At 42.1% G+C, this 20,428-nt stretch overlaps 1 protein-coding gene across 2 annotated transcripts in view; it reads left to right on the top strand.

Annotated features, from left to right (window-relative positions):
• The window catches only part of LOC110521666 (sec1 family domain-containing protein 2-like), an 85,572-nt gene that overhangs the window by 6,358 nt on the left and 58,786 nt on the right, over nt 1–20,428 (top strand). The window contains exon 3 of one of the 2 annotated variants that reach the window (XR_016495202.1): nt 13,752–13,879. Coding sequence is in view for 1 of the 2 variants with exons in the window: in XM_021599400.3 (XP_021455075.2) it covers nt 13,752–13,767 (16 nt within the window). In the remaining variant the exon portion in view is untranslated. Of the gene's footprint in view, nt 1–13,751; nt 15,637–20,428 lie in introns of those variants that run through there. The other variant, XM_021599400.3, reaches the window with a different exon arrangement.

Genomic DNA, 20,428 nt, shown 5'->3' with positions numbered 1-20,428 from the left:
TAAAGAAAAAATATTATTCCAGTACGGGGTGAGTAATATCTGTCCTGATATCTAAAAGCTCTTTTCGGTCATAAGAGACAGTGGCAGAAGCATTCTGTACAAAATAAGTTACAAATAACGCGAAAAAACACACAATAGTACAATTGGTTAGGAGACCGTAAAACGGCAGCCATCTCCAGCGCCATCAGGCTGCAAGGTGTTGAACTGGATTGGGCAGCAGACCTTAGGGGGTGTTAGAAGGTATTAGATAGTATCATATCCCTTGCTATCACTTTATCTACATTCAGACTGTCATCAGAGAGCCTCGGAGCCAAATGTCTTATCGCAGAGAGCAGTCGGTGAGGATGGGATCAGCTATCTCTCTCTCCCGCACGCACACACACACACACACACACACACACACACACACAGAGTGGAGTGGAGTGCAGATAGCAATAATAGGATGATCTTCCAGCCGGGGGCCTTGGTGCCTTTAGGGGGTGAGTGTGTGATGTGGGCCAGCAGGCTCGTTATTGCCTTCCCTATCTCAGAGCAGATGGGCCAGTTGACTCTTATCACAGCTGTTTAGGAGATTGAAGCGCAGCCCAGACACAAAAAAATACCAAAAAACGCACCTGGAGCTCCTGACCCATTTTACACACTCATAGAACATTTGTACACTATGGAGTGAAGTGAAAATCTGTTGGTCTAAAGTTGGAATGTGTTCGTCTATACTGGATACATAGGGCTGCACCTGTTTTGATTAATTGACGGAAGGTTTAGGATCAAGTCTTAATAGTTTGGCTGTGTATACTTGTTCATATGATACGGTACCGTATTCATTTTTATGCTTAGTTGGTTATGTGGCCCAGCCAGGCTACACAGTATGATTGGCTGTATTATGAAGTTCCTCCCAGAGTGTGTTTTGTTTGGCTTTATTATGAGCCCGGTTTTTAAAGCTTTAAACAGTAGGCTGGGGCCTAAATTGCTATTTTATTGCTTGATATTTCACTTTCGTAATTCAGGATATATTTTTTTACATCACTATGTTTAAGGCTGCTGTGGGTGGTCGTTGATTTTAGCTTCCAAAACGGACCCCACACTTTGCTGTGCAATTAGTATGATGTTTCATGACCTGGTGTGAGTGTACCTTAAACACCAGCCTGGGCTCTAACTGTGTTTTTCCTGCTCATACCAGAGGGAGCCCAGATTCTCTCTACAGTCTGCAAGTCTAGTGTGTGTGGAGGTTTATAATATACACGTAGTGTACAAAACATTAGGCACACCTTCCTACTATTGAGTTGCAGCCGCTTTTGCCCTCAGAACAGTCTCAATTCGTCAGGGCATGGAGTCTAAGTAAGTTAAGAACAAATTCTAATTTACAATGACGGTCAAACCAGGACGACACTCGGCCAATTTTGCGCCGCCCTATGGAACTCCCTTACACTGCCGGATGTGATGCAGCCTCTACAAGGTGTCAAAAGCGTTCCACAGGGATGCTGGCCCATGTTGACTTCAATGCTTCCCACAGTTGTGTTAAGTTGGCTGGATGTCCTTTGGGTGGTGGACCATTCTTGATACACACAGCAAATTGTTTGTTTTGCTCATTCACCCTCACTGGCACACTTTGTATGTCTGAAGGGTTAAACATTGTTCTTTAACCAGTCTCCTCCCCTTCATCTACACTGATTTGAAGTGGATTTAACAAGGGACATCAATAAGGGATCATAGCTTTCACCTGGTCAGTCTGTCATGGAAAGAGCATGTGTTCCTAATGTTTTCTACACTCAGTGTATGTGTGCTTATACATGTATGCATTTAGGTTTGCTATGTATTAAAGTTCCTTTGTTTGTTGATGAGAGAATGCTGAATGTGGTGAGGTTGAGAGGGTAGTTCCATGTAACTTCTGCAAGCCATGACGCCCACCATCACAGATTATTCAAAAGTTTCTGTTCAGATAAGATTAGCATTCCTGCAACATTCTGATTGCATCCAAATTGGCCCTTTTTAAATGTTTAGGATTTGTATAATATTCAATATAGTACCCTGAAACAAAGTTCTTCCTATTATGTGCTTACCGATTTATTAAATAATGTTTTAAGTTGAAATGCAATCTCCCCCCTTATTTGATCTGTTGCAAATGTGCCCTTTGTTTTTGAACTTTTTTTTGTTTTTGACCTTCATGACGAATCCAATACATATTAAAATGCCACCCACGGACCACCCACACCCACGCCAATCCCACCCCAACAACCAGTACACAGTATCAGTTCTCTATTTGTATCTGTATGTATTATGGATCCCCATTAGCTGCTGCCATTAGCTTCTTCCTGGGGTCCAGCAAAATGAAGGCAGTTATATACTATTAAAAACATTACATTTCACACCACATTAACTATGTGCCCTTAGGCCACTACTCTACTACCACATCTACAACACAACATCCATGTGTACATGTGTGTATAGGGTGTAGGTTATCGTGTGTATGTGTCTGTCTGCGCCTGTGTGTGTGTCTCTCCACAGTCCCCGTTGTTCTGTATTTTTTTTTAAATCCGATTTTAATGCTTGCATGAATTTACTTGATGTGGATTAGAGTTCCGTGTAATGGCTCTATGTAGTAATCTGCCCCTCCCATAGTCTGTTCTGGACTTTGGAACTGTGAAGAGACCTCTGGTGGCATGTCCTGTGGGGCATGTATGAGTGTCTGACCTGTGCGCTAGTAGTTTAAACAGACAGCTCGGTTTATTCAACATGTCAATACTTCTCACAAATACAAGTAGTGATGAAGTCAATCCCTCTTCTACTTTGAGCCAGGAGAGGTTGACATGCATATTATTAATATTAGCTCTCTGTGTACATTTAAGGGCCAGCCGTTCTGCCCTGTTCTGGGTCTATTGTAATTTTCCTAAGTCCCTCTTTGTGGCACCTGACCACACGACAGTAGTCCAGGTGCGACAAAACTAGGGTCTGTAGGAACTGCCTTGCTGTTAAGAAGGCAGAGCAACACTTTATTATGGACAAACCTCTCCCAATTTTTAACTACTGTTGCATCAATATGTTTTGGCCATGACAGTTTACAATCCAGTGTTACTCCAAGCAGTTTAGTGCCCTCAATTTACTCAATTTCCACATTATTCATTACAAGATTTAGTTGAGATTTAGTGAATTATTTGTTCCAAATACAATGCTTTTAGTTTTATAAATATTTAGAACTAATTTCTTTCTTGCCACCCATTCTGAAACTGACTGCAGCGCTTTGTTAAGTCTTGCAGTGATTTCACTTGCTGCGGTGGTTGACGTGTGTAGTGTTGAGCCATCAGCATACAATAGATGCCAAATAGGCACACAGACTTTACTCAGAAACAGTGGCAGGTCATTAGTAAAGATTGAAAAAGTAAGGGTCCTAGACACCTACCCTGGGGAATGCCTGACTACCAGGATTATGTTGGAGAGGCTTCCATTAAAGGGCGTGGCGGCAGGTAGCCTAGTGGTTAGAGCGTTGGACTAGTAACCGAAAGGTTGCTTGATCGAAAAAATATGTTGTTATGCCCCTGAACAAGGCAGTTAAACCCACTGTTCCTAGGCTGTCATTGAAAATAAGAATTTGTTCTTAACTGACTTGCCTAGTTAAATAAAGGTATAAAAAAGAAGAAAAAAATAACACCCTCTGTGTTCTGTTAGGCAGGTAAATGTTGATCCACAATATAGAAGGGGGTGTGAAGCTCTAACACATACGTTTTTCCAGCAGCAGATTATGATCGATAATGTCAAAAGTTGCACTGAAGTCGAACAATTTTTATTTTATTATCAATTTCTCTCAGCCAATCATTAGTCATTTGAGTAAGTTCCCTATATGTTTAATGCCCTTCCCTATAAGCATACTGAAAAGCTGTTCTTAATTTGTTTGCTGTGAAATAGCATTGTATCTGGTCAAACACACACTTTTTCCCTAAACTTTACTAAGGGTTGGTAACAGGCTTATTGGTCGGCTGTTTGAGCCAGTAAAGGGTGCTTTGACTTTCCCGGGTAGTGGAATGACTTGTGCTTCCCTCAAGGCCTGAGGGAACACACTTCCTGTAGGCTTAGTTTGAAGAGATGGCAAATGGGAGTGGCAATATCTTCCACTATCATCCCCCGTCATTTTCCATCCATGTTGTCAGACCCAGGTGCCTTGCCATTCTTGATATACAACAATTCTTCTTTCACCTCTTCCACACTTACTTTATGGAATTCAAAATTACAATGCTTGTCTATCATAATTTGGTCATGGAGGTAGACAGTGGGTTCAGAATTTGTGGGTGGCATGTCATTAAATTAGTTTGCAATATCAGTGGTGTTTTGGGATGAATGAGCAATCTGATTCAATGAACAATTAAGCCAAATTTGCCTTTTTGGCCAAAATGTTATTTAAGGTGCTACAAAGCTTTTAACTATCATTCTTTATATAATTTATCTTTGTTTCATAGTACAGTTTCTTCTTCTTTTTGTTAAGTTTAGTCACAATGTCTCTATTTGCATTACATTTGCCAATCGGATGTGCAGCCAGACTTATTTGCCATTCATATTCCCTTATCCCTCTCAACCATACAATTTTTCAATTCCTCATCAATCCACAGGGATTGAACAGTTTACTGCAGGTACCTCCGAATCCGATCACGAAGCGGAAGGCCCCAGTGAAGAAGTCTGTGTCCAGTCCAGGCTTACCACAGCAAGCGAGGCCCCTATTGCCAAAGGCTGCTGCTTTCAACTTCCACGACGACTGACGTGCCTTCATGGCTGGTTGGTAGGGTCAAGAATAGGAACATCCACTAAGTCATCCAGAAGCATCCTGCTAACTCCATTCTTCAGGGAAGGGGGACCCCTTCGGGGAGCGATCCCTGCAGAGCACCGGCCAGTCGACTGTGGAGAGACGGGACAGCGGCATCCAGCTATTGGAGTAGAAGAGAAAGAGAAAGTAGGCAGGTGTGGATTCCCTAGTAGCGTGTGTAAATTCTATACTTGTTTGCTAAGAGTAGCCACTTTGCCCCTGTAGTCCTCTGCAAGCCAACAGTTGCTACATTGAAAGTCCAGACAGTCCAAATTTTCCCAGAATAGAGCAAAAAAAACACAGGTCCTGCAGCGTTGAAAACGTTTGTTAGCTACCTCCATTTGAAACTACAGGCTAGCTAGGCTAGCTGGGCTTCCGTGTCTCTCTTCTTGACAGGAATTTACTAGTGGGCTATGAGCTCCAGTGAGTTCGTAAATACAGCCCACACAAGAAACACACACCCGAGTCACACATCAGTACGGAAAACAGAGAAAGCGGAGGACTTGCTCACTGTATGGATCGTGGCTGCACATACACTATACATGCGGGAGTTTACCAACTTGCAAGTTGGTGCTGTAGAAACAAGCAGTAAATTGCAGGGCAGTGAGCCAAAACACTTACCCCAATGAGCAGCGTGAACGAGCAGTGTGAACGAGCAGCGCAGTGTGATACCTCCAGGCAGTACTACAATTGGAAATCTCAACCCTAACGCTAGTCTGAGTTCTATCAGCTTGGAGTATTGCTTCTTCATCCTATGTAATCTATTCCCTGTAAATCTGGTCATTGTCGTCGTCGCCCCCCCGTTCAGAGAAATTAGCCATTGAAGTCTCTTGCATTTTCACAATCAATTAGTGTGGAAGTACCAGGTTTTGCACACTAGATGCCGCTGTTCCTGCTATTGTCACAACCTTTTATCCATTTTGCTGGTCTTTTGTGTTTATTAAATGGATCACAACATTTTCTTACTTACTTTGGGTAGAAAACCAAAAGCTTTTGCGCATGATGAAAATAAATTGTGTGATCATCCTCACAAGTCAAGCCAGTCCTTCATGAAAGCAATTAACTTTGTTCTTCTCTAACAACCTAATGCTTCAACCCAAATCTTTGAATAGTCCAACATATGACAGCTCGCTGAGAGGTCTATCATTATCGTACAATTCTCATATGAAGGTTTTTCCTACAAGCCCAAAACTCTTTCTTGTGCTTTTTAAGGTGGAATGACCCGAGAGTGTGTGATGACAGAGTGTTTGTGCTGGTGAGATTTGTGCGTGTGCAACTGTGCGTGCATTTGTGTGAGAGGTCAGGTACCCTCAAGGCCACCCTGTGTAATGTGCTGTGCTTGGCTGGTATTCACGTTGATGCTCTTTGATCCTCTATGGGACATATGAACCCTCTTGGCCCAGGGAGCTATATTTCCCCCAACTGTCTCAGACTGAAACCATCAACCACTAACTTGGTAACCTGGACCCTGGTCCTGTGGTGGGCAGACAGGCGGGTAGAGGGTGAGGTATGTGCGGGTGGCCAAGATGTTCTGGTTCTGATCCAAGTGCTGCCGAGCCTTGAGACAAGCCTCAGAAAAAAAGCACCCAACCGCACCCTGCCGTGAGAAAACACAATGAGTCTGCCACCTCCTCATCTCTAGACCAGCAGACCAGACTCTGCCTGCCAACAGGAAAGAGGGAAAACACACCTATTTCTGTATGGGCTGGGAAAGAAGAGAGTGAAAAGAAAGAAAACACACAATTATTTCTGTGGCAGCTGCATGTGAAAGACATGAGAGTAAGTAAGAACAGGGATAGGAAAGTGTGCGGAGAGGAAGAACAAATAATAATGAAAGGAGAGACATGGCTATGGCCTGTGTAGCTTACCCCACTGTCAGTTAAAAGGCTACACCCTTCATCTGGCCACACCCATCATCTGGGTTTCCTATAGTGACATCTTTGCTACTTCTGAGCCTGTCAAAACTATATTGTTCAGCTCCATCACACACACCCGGCAAGGCTTATTTTCCTAAGGGTGTGTTATTATTCTTGTATGAGTTGTGGATTTATTTGAGCAGCAAGCTATATGAGGAGGAGAAGCCGAAGCAATGTTGACCACTGGATTGTAGTGAGAAAGAGTCTCTGGAGGGGGTCTTCCTGTTGTCCCTACAGGCCTGATTTTTAACCCTGCTTCACATCTGATCCCCTAAAACTCATAGAGCTGGGTCAGGGCCAGCTATAGGGAGCTCACTAATCCAGTTTGGGGCTGGCTAATAATTAGCATGCAATATAACACGACTACAGAGGAGAGTCTCATAGGTATGTTGAAGTCGATGATTGGCGTGTATCTCCTACCACATGTGCTGGAGGGCCCAGACATATTTTTTTATTGAACCTTTATTTACAGTGCCTTGCGAAAGTATTCGGCCCCCTTGAACTTTGCGACCTTTTGCCACATTTCAGGCTTCAAACATAAAGATATAAAACTGTATTTTTTTGTGAAGAATCAACAACAAGTGGGACACAATCATGAAGTGGAACAACATTTATTGGATATTTAAAACTTTTTTAACAAATCAAAAACTGAAAAATTGGGCGTGCAAAATTATTCAGCCCCTTTACTTTCAGTGCAGCAAACTCTCTCCAGAAGTTCAGTGAGGATCTCTGAATGATCCAATGTTGACCTAAATGACTAATGAGGATAAATACAATCCACCTGTGTGTAATCAAGTCTCCGTATAAATGCACCTGCACTGTGATAGTCTCAGAGGTCTGTTAAAAGTGCAGAGAGCATCATGAAGAACAAGGAACACACCAGGCAGGTCCGATATACTGTTGTGAAGAAGTTTAAAGCCGGATTTGGATACAAAAATATTTCCCAAGCTTTAAACATCCCAAGGAGCACTGTGCAAGCGATAATATTGAAATGGAAGGAGTATCAGACCACTGCAAATCTACCAAGACCTGGCCGTCCCTCTAAACTTTCAGCTCATACAAGGAGAAGACTGATCAGAGATGCAGCCAAGAGGCCCATGATCACTCTGGATGAACTGCAGAGATCTACAGCTGAGGTGGGAGACTCTGTTCATAGGACAACAATCAGTCGTATATTGCACAAATCTGGCCTTTATGGAAGAGTGGCAAGAAGAAAGCCATTTCTTAAAGATATCCATAAAAAGTGTTGTTTAAAGTTTGCCACAAGCCACCTGGGAGACACACCAAACATGTGGAAGAAGGTGCTCTGGTCAGATGAAACCAAAATTGAACTTTTTGCAACAATGCAAAACGTTATGTTTGGCGTAAAAGCAACACAGCTGAACACACCATCCCCACTGTCAAACATGGTGGTGGCAGCATCATGGTTTGGGCCTGCTTTTCTTCAGCAGGGACAGGGAAGATGGTTAAAATTGATGGGAAGATGGATGGAGCCAAATACAGGACCATTCTGGAAGAAAACCCGATGGAGTCTGCAAAAGACCTGAGACTGGGACAGAGATTTGTCTTCCAACAAGACAATGATCCAAAACATAAAGCAAAATCTACAATGGAATGGTTCAAAAATAACCATATCCAGGTGTTAGAATGGCCAAGTCAAAGTCCAGACCTGAATCCAATCGAGAATCTGTGGAAAGAACTGAAAACTGCTGTTCACAAATGCTCTCCATCCAACCTCACTGAGCTCGAGCTGTTTTGCAAGGAGGAATGGGAAAACATTTCAGTCTCTCGATGTGCAAAACTGATAGAGACATACCCCAAGCGACTTACAGCTGTAATCGCAGCAAAAGGTGGCGCTACAAAATATTAACTTAAGGGGGCTGAATAATTTTGCACGCCCAATTTTTCAGTTTTTGATTTGTTAAAAAAGTTTGAAATATCCAATAAATGTCGTTCCACTTTATGATTGTGTCCGACTTGTTGTTGATTCTTCACAAAAAATACAGTTTTATATCTTTATGTTTGAAGCCTGAAATGTGGCAAAAGGTCGCAAAGTTCAAGGGGGCCGAATACTTTCGCAAGGCACTGTAACTAGGCATGTCAGTTAAGAACAAATTCTTATTTGCAATGACGGCCTACCCCGGCCAAATCCTAACCCGGACAACGCTGGTCCAATTGTGCTCCACCCTATTGGACTCCAAATCTTACCTGCGCTTCATTTCCTATCTTAAGAATGAGAGACGAGGAGTATCGCCTTCTCCCAGTGATATAGAGCTGACAGAGGCCAGTCCTGTAACAAGTGGCCAGTGTAGTGGTCAGAAATAGAACAGAGTTGGAGCAGAGCAGAAGGAGGTGGAGGGTTGGTTCTCTCATATGTCACAGGAAGAGGAAGTGCCCCCTCAGAAAACAGCACTATCATGTCCTGAATCCGATAAGGAATTTGGAGGGAAACACCTGTCCCAGCTTGTATCGTGATACAGCTGTGAGCTCTCCATCCATTTATTCAATGTCTTCCTCCTCACTTCTTCTCTTCTTATCCCATTGTGAGGCATTGAGTCTCTTGTCATTCTTCCAGTAGATTCCTCTAACCAGAACGGAGTTATTTATCAGCTGCTCGGACTGTTCTGTTTTGTTCCCAGCCCTTCTAAGCCAACAATTTATTTTGAAGACTGAAATCATAAGACCGGTTATAAAAGACGTATCTCTGAAATAATACAAAACATTGTCGTCAATTATTTTAGTTTATAGAGGCTCCTAAAAAATATTTTTGAGTGATAAAACACTGATTGGTAGATAATTCTGCATCTGCGCTGTGATTTGTTAGATTAAATCTCAGGGCTGATTTGTTATGAAAGTATATTTCAAAAGACTACTCTTTTCATCACCCTCTAGATGTCTCCTCCCTCTCCTTCCTCCCTGGTGCTAGCCCTTCAAAGAGCCCCTGCTGCCAGCCAGCATTTGAAGTGGAGTAAGCTAACATGACACATGAGGAGGGAGGGACGGAGAGATAAGCAGATTCACTCTACTTGGATTCCTCTTATTGACGTCTCCATCTTCCTCCCTTTGCCTTGTCTCATCATCCCCCTTTTAATATCCATTTGAACCATTCCTCTTCTGCTCTGACCCCTCTCTCTTTCCCTGTCTCTCTCTCCTCTGGTTCTGTTATGAATCCAGTTTGTGGTCTCTCCTGCCAGGACAGACAAACCAGACCAGAGAGGCCTGATGTCCTGTGGTATTCTGGTGTGTTGACAGGAAATACACAGCGTTCTTCTCTCTGTGTAACACTTCCCCAGTAACGCACACTGGGCACAGAAAGACACACTCAACTCGCTGTGGAATGGTCAAGGTCTGTGGCTGGCTCTTCGCGAGCAAATTAGTTTGTTAGCTTGTTGCTCATCTTTTGGCAGCTAACTGCATCCTCTGGCTGTGTGACTGACAACAGTATCTAATACAACGTCCAATAGCAAAGGCTGTCAATGATCAGATTAACCAAATACTACCCTGATAACTTCTGCATCAGCTGCTCTGCTTCTCTTTGAGGCATGTCCTGATTGTATTTCATTCTGTATTCGATGTACTTGGCTAACTGGGGATGCAGAGCTGTTGCCTGACTTTTTTGAGTAGTCTCTCTGGTCAAGTGAATCATTGATCCTCCACTCACTACAGACTTTTAGAAGGAGATCCTGTCCTGCTAAGAGGCTGTGCCTTTTCTGTCAATGGTTTTATTGCTAGGTTTCTATATTGTGTTCGTATGTGTGCTGGGTGGAGCCAGAATCTGGTTTTGGGGTCCATTCCATTTGATAGAGACTTTGATTAGGACTAAAGTTATTCTACAAACAGGCCGTGGAAACTGTTGGAAATCTACCTCATTTCTGAACCACTTCAAAAGCATACACGTACCTGGTTTATATTAAGTGGGTCTATGTGTCTGAATGCGTGACTACTAGACTTGGACCCAAATGGTCAGACCCATTCTTTACTGCTGCGTCACAAGCTTCCAGGAACCACTCCTCCACCCTCAGACCTATTCACTATTAACTGTTGCCACAAGAAAAGGGCAACCAGTGAAGAACCAACACCATTGGAAATACAACCCATATTTATGTTGATTTATTTTCCCTTTTGTACTTTAACCATTTGCACATCGTTACAACACTGTATATAGTCATAATATGACATTTGTAATGTCTTTATTCTTTTGGAACTTCTGTGAGTGTAATGTTAACTGTTCATTTTTATTGTTTATTTCACTTTTGTACATTATCTACTTCACTTGCTTTGGCAATGTTAACATATGTTTCCCATTCCACTAAAGCCACTTGAATTGAATAGTAAATAGGTTGTGTGTGTGTGTGTGTTGCGTGCATTGTTTGTGTGTGGATACGTTAACTCATGCCTATCTCTTAATGGCATAACAGTCATTACACATCTGGTGGAATTTAGTTTGGAGACACACACACACATGTAGACACACCCACACATTGTTTATCCAGTCAGACTGACTGGGCAAGTCAGCAGGGGTACACAGTCCACAGGAGGGGCAAGAGTGCCCCCTTAAGGTTTAGAATAGCCACTTCTAGCAGAGAGCCACACTGGAGTTCACACACACACACACACACACGCAGGAGGTCAGACACACGCACTCCATGGCCCCCAGCACCCTGTCCATAGTAGAGCAGTTACTCAACAAGACTGGCTGGTTATGGAGCCTTGTCTCACACCCTGCCAGTAAAAACCTCACCCCCGCCCCCGTCTGACCAAACGGCCTGGGGAAAACACCAGGGGAGAGGGGCAGAGAGGGGGAGGGGGGGCAAATTACAACCATACCTCCTCAACCCCCCCTCTTTCTACCCCTTTATAAGAACTCTTGTCTTCCTGGAACCAACAAGGAAATACAGGCTTATGTGCTCTCTCTCTCTCTCTCTCTTTTTATTCTCTCTAACTCTCTCTCACTCTCTCTCTCTAACTCTCTCTAACTCTTTCTCACTCTCTCTCTCTAACTCTCTCTCTCTCTTTCTCTATCTCACACACACACTTACACAAACGGTACACATTAGGACCCACACACAAGCATGCATACACACATATGGCCAGGTCACAGCCCTGGCATTTTAATCACGCTAACTATGTGTCCACTTACGACACGCTTAATCATTACAGGGCTGTAACGCCTCAGCACACAGCTAAGCCCATGATGTGTGTCTTCCTGAGGGAAATACTCGATAAATGACACCAATTTCTCGGTCATGCTTTTCACAAAGTTTGTTGAATGTTTTTAAAGTTTTTCCCACCCACATTCATCATCATAGTGACAGTGAAGTAAACCGAACGTTTATCTGGCTGTGGGACTTATAATATTCCATTATAGCTGTTCTCTTTGTGGAGGAGCAGTGTCTCTGGTTCAGTCGAGCTCTGTTCTCTTGTCTTTGTGTCTCATTTTCTGTGTGAAGATGGCATGCGGCCCAATGTGAGCCCCTCTTTCTCCCCATCCAGCCCCAGTCCAGGCCCAGGCTCGCTCTGGAACCGATTCCATCTGATATTAAACACATGGCAGCAGTTAGACGGAGAGAGAGATCGAGAGAGGAAAAGGAGTGAGAAAAAAGAGACGAAAAAGAAAAACAGAGTAGATTTTAACATTTGGGATCCGTGTCAGCAAACCTCCCCCCTCTACCCCCCCCCCCCCCCTTCTCTTTGGTTCTTTCTTTCTCTCTCTTCCTCCTTCTATCAGCATATAAAGGATCTAACCTTTCTAACATTGTTGTTTCCTGTCTTTAGTCCTGAGTTAGTCCCCGAACTCCTCCCTCTCTGGTGTTCACATGCTCATCAGAAGTATGCACACGCCCGACTGAAGGTCACAGACACACTGGGGACAAACCCAACAGAACAGTGCAGAGGCTCTGCCATGGCGTTTGGTGGCCTTTTTATAGAACCAAACACTGACACGTCTCTTAAAGACGGCGAGAGGGAGAAATAGAGAGATGAAATATGACGTTGGTTCCGTTGCAGAGCACCCTGTATAAGACACAGTGTCGACCTCGCTGTGGGTCATGATAATGAGATGCGTTCACAACAACCTTTTGGATTTTTCCGGGGAAACGCTTGAAGCTCACGTTACTGCTTATGGCAGATGATAACAGTTCTTCTTCTTGACCTGGTGGAAATAGAGGCAAAGGTTATGGGGGAGCTACAGATAGCCCCTCGGTCCAGGTTGTGGTTTTGAGAGGTTCTGGGGATGTTGGGAAAGACTGCTCCGGGGAATGTTGACACATCGGCAGCGTTTAGGGATGTTGGGAAAGTTCCTGATGTTCCTGCTAATTTGTGTTTTTTCCTGCGAGTGGTGCAACAGGGGAGTGAACGCCCCCTTAGTACCCAGCATCCAGTGGAGGCTGCTGAGGGGAGGACGGCTCATAATAATGGCTGGAATGGAGTCAATGGAATGGTATCAATGGCTGGAATGGAGTGGTATCAACCACATGGAAACCATTCCAGCCATTTTTATGAGCCTTCCTCCCCTCAGCAGCCTCCACTGCCAGGATCCCCAACCTACAGGACAAGCACTCGGTCATATTCATGGTATGCGTGCGTGTATGTGTGTGCGTGTGTGTGTACATAAGAGAGTGAGAGATCTTTCAAATCAAATTGTATTTGTCACATGCTTCTTAAACAACCGGTGTAGACTAACAGTGAAATGCTTACTTAAGGGTCACTTTTCTAAAATGCAGAGTTAAAGATACACAATTAAATAGTGGCAGGATGAATAATTACACAGTGAATAACAATAACAAGTAAAACTAACTTGGCTCTATGCAGGGAGTACCAGTACAGAGTCAATGTTCTGTGTGTGTGTGTGTGTGTGTGTGTGTGTGTGTGTGTGTGTGTGTGTGTGTGTGTGTGTGTGTGGAGGCCAGTGCAAAAAAGGGTAAATGCAGGTAGTACATATGTCTGCGTGTGTCTGTTTACCGGTATTTGTGGCAATAGACATGTTGAGAGTATTTTTCCAGTAGAAGCTGGGTGACCTTACTGATGTGTGTCTGCCCTCTACCTCTTAGGTCGTCCACAGCCTGATTGCTATGGGAAACGATGCTGGCCAGTAAGCAGAAGGAGGCTGTGATGGAGGTTCGTAGACAGCTGGTGGAGGCCGCCAGCAAGGAGAACCTGCCAATCAAGATGAGTCTGGGTAAGGAAGGGCCAGGACACATCAACCATTATACACGGACATACACTGACCACACTCACCACACTCACTATTCGCACTATCTAAATACATGTATATTCTCTTACTTTCTCTCCCAAATCACAATGCCACAGAATGCACAGACACTGTCTGATCTATGGCTGAATAATTAATAAGAGGGGAAATGATTGCTGTGAGTAAACACATAATTACGTTATTATAATATATAGTCAAACTCAGAATTTGGAAGGCATGGCATTGAGGGAAAAATGACAATATGTTGATAGAGAGAATGAGTGATAGAGACAGGGGGGGTGGAGAGTGCATTGTCCTGCTGTTTCAACAAAGAGACACAGCGCCACCTACAGAGAGCTGTGGTCACTGTGTCTGTGTTTATTTGCCCATGTGGCCACAAAGGGAATCTGAACCACATGTTGGCTTTCTGACACACACACACACACACACACACAGCTCCTGAATACCTTTGTTGTTTGTTAACCCTTTAACAGGCAGCTCAACTGGGAAGTTGAGCTAATTTTGACAACTGATTTTCAGTCAAATTGAATATATGAATTTTGTTTGGAATATTTGATCATCTCAACCAATGCAATTTAATAAAATTAATAAGTGGTTTTCATTATCGGACTCCCATATTTTTGTAAATACACATTCAACGATTACCAAAACCGAACCTCATTTACCACACATCTTTTATACTAATTGTGTATAAAATTAGAAATGACAAGTTTGTAAAATGTTGTTGACCTGTAGAACATAATCTAAGATTAAAGGATGAGTAAATGACTAATATGTTGTAATCTAAGATTAAAGGATGAGTAAATGACTAATATGTTGTAATCTAAGATTAAAGGATGAGTAAATGACTAATATGTTGTAATCTAAGATTAAAGGATGAGTAAATGACTAATATGTTGTAATCTAGGATTAAAGGATGAGTAAATGACTAATATGTTGTAATCTAAGATTAAAGGATGAGTAAATGACTAATATGTTGTAATCTAGGATTAAAGGATGAGTAAATGACTAATATGTTGTAATCTAGGATTAAAGGATGAGTAAATGACTAATATGTTGTAATCTAGGATTAAAGGATGAGTAAATGACTAATATGTTGTAATCTAAGATTAAAGGATGAGTAAATGACTAATATGTTGTAATCTAGGATTAAAGGATGAGTAAATGACTAATATGTTGTAATCTAAGATTAAAGGATGAGTAAATGACTAATATGTTGTAATCTAAGATTAAAGGATGAGTAAATGACTAATATGTTGTAATCTAGGATTAAAGGATGAGTAAATGACTAATATGTTGTAATCTAAGATTAAAGGATGAGTAAATGACTAATATGTTGTAATCTAAGATTAAAGGATGAGTAAATGACTAATATGTTGTAATCTAAGATTAAAGGATGAGTAAATGACTAATATGTTGTAATCTAGGATTAAAGGATGAGTAAATGACTAATATGTTGTTTTACAATTTGAGATACTCTTGAAAAATATGGTGTACCCGGTGGTTGAGTTTCCCAATAAAGGAATGCCATTTAGTCAAAGCTAGTGTAGTGATAATGGACAAAGGAGAAATATTATTATCGGACTTCTTGTCTGTGGAAATACAAAACTCCTTTCAAATCCACATAATTATTTCCTGTTATCTTCAATATGTTTCACAGTGTCATTCAGTACATGTCATTTTAATGGTATTCTAAGCTAATAAACTGTAAACGCATTCATTTACATGCATTTGAATATTCATTTTTTTTTTACACACAATTGTATAATATTTTATTAATATTTGATATCAGTCCTCATTTAACTATCTTCCATTATGGGGCGGCAGGTAGCCTCGTGTGTTGGGCCAGTAATCGAAAGGTTGCTTGATCGAATCCCCGAGCTGACAAGGTAAAAATCTGTCATTCTGCCCCTGAATAAGGCAGTTAACCCACTGTTCCCCGGTAGGCCGTCATTGTAAATAAGAATGTGTTCTTAACTGACTTGCCTAGTTAAATAAAGGTTAACTAAAAATAAGAAATATATAAGTGAATGACGCATATATCATTTTTTGAATGATTTAAAAAGTCTATGCATATTCCAATGCAAAATGTGTTTACTCTAATTGAGCAACTTAACTGGCTGGTTGAGATGTTTGCAATGTATTATTTATCAAAGTGTAATTAATGCAAACCAAAATTCTTCATTTATGGCCTATACTGAGGCTAAAACATATTTAGCCTATACTGAGGCTAAAACATATTTAGCCTATACTGAGGCTAAAACATATTTAGCCTATACTGAGGCTAAAACATATTTAGCCTATACTGAGGCTAAAACATATTTAGCAGATTCTGATATTTTTCTTCTTGTTGTGCCAGTTAAAGGGGTCTGAAGTGGACGGTAAACATACTACATGTACTACTAGATTTACTCATAACATACACATACTGTACACTCAAACTCCAATTTGATTCATTTACACTACTGTTCAAAGTTTGGGGTCACTTAGAAATGTCCTTGTTTTCCATGAGAACACACATGAAATGAGTTGCAAAATGAATAGAAAATATAGTCAAGACGTTGACAAGGTTATAAATAATGATTTTTAATTGAAATAATAACTTTGCTTTCATCCAAAAAATCCTAAATTTGTAGCAATTACAGCCTTGCAGACCTTTGGCATTCTAGTTGTCAATTTGTTGAGGTAATCTGAAGAGATTATACCACATGCTTAGTGAAGCACCTTCCACAAGTTGGATTGGCTTGAAGGGCACTTCTTACGTACCATACGGTCAAGCTGCTCCCACAACAGCTCAATAAGGTTGAGATCTCGTAACTGTGCTGGCCGCTCCATAATAGACATAATACCAGCTGACTGCTTCTTCCCTAAATAGTTATTGCATAGTTTGGAGCTGTGCTTTGGGTCATTTTTTATTTTTTTTTATTTTTTTTTATTTCACCTTTATTTAACCAGGTAGGCTAGTTGAGAACAAGTTCTCATTTGCAACTGCGACCTGGCCAAGATAAGGCATAGCAGTGTGAACAGACAACACAGAGTTACACATGGAGTAAACAATTAACAAGTCAATAACACAGTAGAAAAAAAGGGGAGTCTATATATACATTGTGTGCAAAAGGCATGAGGTAGGCAAATAATTACAATTATGCAGATTAACACTGGAGTGATAAATGATCAGATGGTTATGTACAGGTAGAGATATTGGTGTGCAAAAGAGCAGAAAAATAAAAATAAATAAATAAAAACAGTATGGGGATGAGGTAGGTGAAAATGGGTGGGCTATTTACCAATAGACTATGTACAGCTGCAGCGATCGGTTAGCTGCTCAGATAGCAGATGTTTGAAGTTGGTGAGGGAGATAAACAGCGATTTTTGCAATTCGTTCCAGTCACAGGCAGCAGAGAACTGGAACGAAAGGCGGCCAAATGAGGTGTTGGCTTTAGGGATGATCAGTGAGATACACCTGCTGGAGCGCGTGCTACGGATGGGTGTTGCCATCGTAACCAGTGAACTGAGATAAGGCGGAGCTTTACCTAGCATGGACTTGTAGATGACCTGGAGCCAGTGGGTCTGGCGACGAATATGTAGCGAGGGCCAGCCGACTAGAGCATACAAGTCGCAGTGGTGGGTGGTATAAGGTGCTTTAGTGACAAAACGGATGGCACTGTGATAAACTGCATCCAGTTTGCTGGGTCATTGTCCTGTTGTTGGAGGAAATTGGCTCCAATTAAGCGCCGTCCACAGGGTATGGCATGGCGTTGCAAAATGGAGTGATAACCTTCCTTCTTCAAGATCCCTTTTACCCTGTACAAATCTCCCTCTTTACCACCACCAAAGCACCCCAGACCATCACATTGCCTCCACCATGCTTGACAGAAGCACCCCTCCGTCTTTTCATTTTTTCTGCGTCTCACGAATGTTCTTTGTGATCCGAACACCTCAAACTTAGATTTGTCTGTCCATAACACTTTTTTCCAATCTTCCTCTGTCCAGTGTCTGTGTTCTTTTGCCCATCTTAATCTTTTATTTTTATTGGCCAGTCTGAGATATGGCTTTTTCTTTGCAACTCGGAGTCGGAGCATCCCGGAGTTGCCTCTTCACTGTTGACGTTGAGACTGGTGTTTTGCGGATACTATTTAATGAAGCTGCCAGTTGAGGACTTGTGAGGCGTCTGTTTCTCAAACTAGACACACTAATGTACTGGTCCTCTTGCTCAGTTGTGCACCGGGGCCTCCCACTCCTCTTTCTATTTTGGTTCGAGGCAGTTTGCGCTGTTCTGTGGAGGGAGTAGTACACAGCGTTGTACGAGATCTTCAGTTTCTTGGCAATTCTCGCATGGAATAGCCTTCATTTCTCAGAAGCAACAATAGACTGACACGTTTCAGGAGAAAGTTATTTGATTCCGGCCATTATGAGCCTGTAATTGAACCCACAAATGCTGATGCTCCAGATACTCAACTAGTCTAAAGAAGGCCAGTTTTACTTATTTTTTAATCAGAACCACAGTTTCCAGCTGTGCTAACATAATTGCAAAAGGGTTTTCTAATGATCAATTACCCTTTTAAAATGATAAACTTGGATTAGTTAACACAATGTGCCATTGGAACACAGGAGTGATGGTTGCTGATAATGGGCCTTTGTACGCCTATGGAGATATTCCATTAAAAATCAGCCGTTTCCAGCTACAATAGTCATTTACAATATTAACAATGTCTACACTGTATTTCGGATCAATTTGATGTCCTTTTTAATGGACAAAAAAATGTGCTTTTCTTTCAAAAACATGGTCATTTCTAAGTGACCCCAAACTTTTGAACGGTAATGTAGGAGGTGCATGCATGAATTATATGTAGTATGCTATGTACACACACACACACACACACACACACACACACTGGGCTGATACAGAATGTATATTGGCATGTGGCAGGTCTGTTTGCAGCAGTAATAGAGGGGCTCTGTGGTCCTGCTGCTGCTGTAATCACAGAGGTAAGCAGGCTCACTTAACAAGCAGGTTGGAATATGTGACAGGGGGTCCCACACACACACATGCAGTATGCTGCCGCCATGGTGGTTTCCTTTTACACATCTGTGTCTGAGAGCAGCATCGTCGTATCCTTCTAATTCTGGGTGGCTTGCTCTCTTATGGGTTCATTTAGAAAAACACCTCAGAGGGAGAGGGTAGTAAAGAGGGAGAAAGAGAGATTTATACGAGCGGGAGAGAGGGAAATAGAGAGAGCGGGAGAGAGGGAGATAGGGAGAGATATGTTGGTATAGCAGTAAGCTGTTGCTCCCCTCTGACAGCCTGTTGACTTAGCCTGTGTCCAGGAAAGAGGGAAGTGCCAAAGCCTTGACAAACTGGATCTTTATACCTCCCTGGCAGAGGACCAAACCTCCACTCCCCTCTTACCCCTCACAGTGTCCGTCCTGCCCCCACACTGTTCCCATCATGCCCACCAGCACTGTGGGACGCCACATTCTAGCCCTGGTCTAATGCCTGTGTGGTCACATGACAAGGGAGAAAACAGAGCTGTAAGTTAGGCAGATTTCACATTGACTGCTCATTCACACATACTGTAGTAGTATCCATCCAGACGCTCGCCAGGGCTGTAGCTACATATGAGGACCGAGCTCCGGACCACCTGAGGTGAATGAAGCAACAGCAACCAATGTGATAATGGCTGGGGTAATTTTTGCTTGTTTCTGCTGTTCTCCTAATGCAGTGTCTTCAGAAAGTATTCACACACCTTTTTTGACATTTTGTTTTGTTACAGCCTGAATTAAACGTTTTTAAAAATGTTGTCCCTGCCCGAACACAATACCCCATAATGTCAAAGGGGAATTATGTTTTTCTAAATGTTTACAAATTAATAAAAAATGTAACGCTGAAATTTCTTCAGTCAATAAGTATTCAGCCCCTTTGTTATGGCAAGCCTAAATAACTTCAGGAGTAAAAATGTGCTTAACAAGTTTCATGGACTCATAAGTGTACTTACTGTACCCCACATAAACAATTATCTGTAAGGTCCCTCAGTCCTGCAGTAAATTTCAACCACAAAGACCAGGGCTGTTTTCCAATGCCTCGCATAGAAGGGCACCTATTGGTAGATGCGTTTAAAAAAAAAACTGACCTTGAATATCCCTTTGAGCATGGTGAAGTTATTATTTACACTTTGGATGGCGTATCAATACAGCCAGTCACTACAAAGATACAGGTGTCCTTCCTAACTCAAGTTACTGGAAAGGAAGGAAACCAATTAGGGATTTCACCATGGTGACTTTAAAGTAGTTAGAGTTTAATGGCTGTGATAGGAGAAAACTGAGGATGGATCAACAACATTGTAGTTACTCCCAAATACATACATGGTTTTTCTTCTCATTTTGTCTGTCATAGTTGAAGTGTACCTATGATGAAAATTACAGGGCTCTCATCTTTTTAAGTGGGAGAACTTGCACAATTGGTGGCTGACTAAATACTTTTTGCCCCACTGTATATGTATGTATCTCTCTCTCTCT

The sequence above is a fragment of the Oncorhynchus mykiss genome, chromosome 4 (assembly GCF_057628025.1).
Source record: "Oncorhynchus mykiss isolate SJ-2025 chromosome 4, ASM5762802v1, whole genome shotgun sequence".
In the NCBI taxonomy this organism is placed as follows: domain Eukaryota; kingdom Metazoa; phylum Chordata; class Actinopteri; order Salmoniformes; family Salmonidae; genus Oncorhynchus; species Oncorhynchus mykiss.
This window is presented reverse-complemented; position numbering and strand designations above follow the sequence as displayed.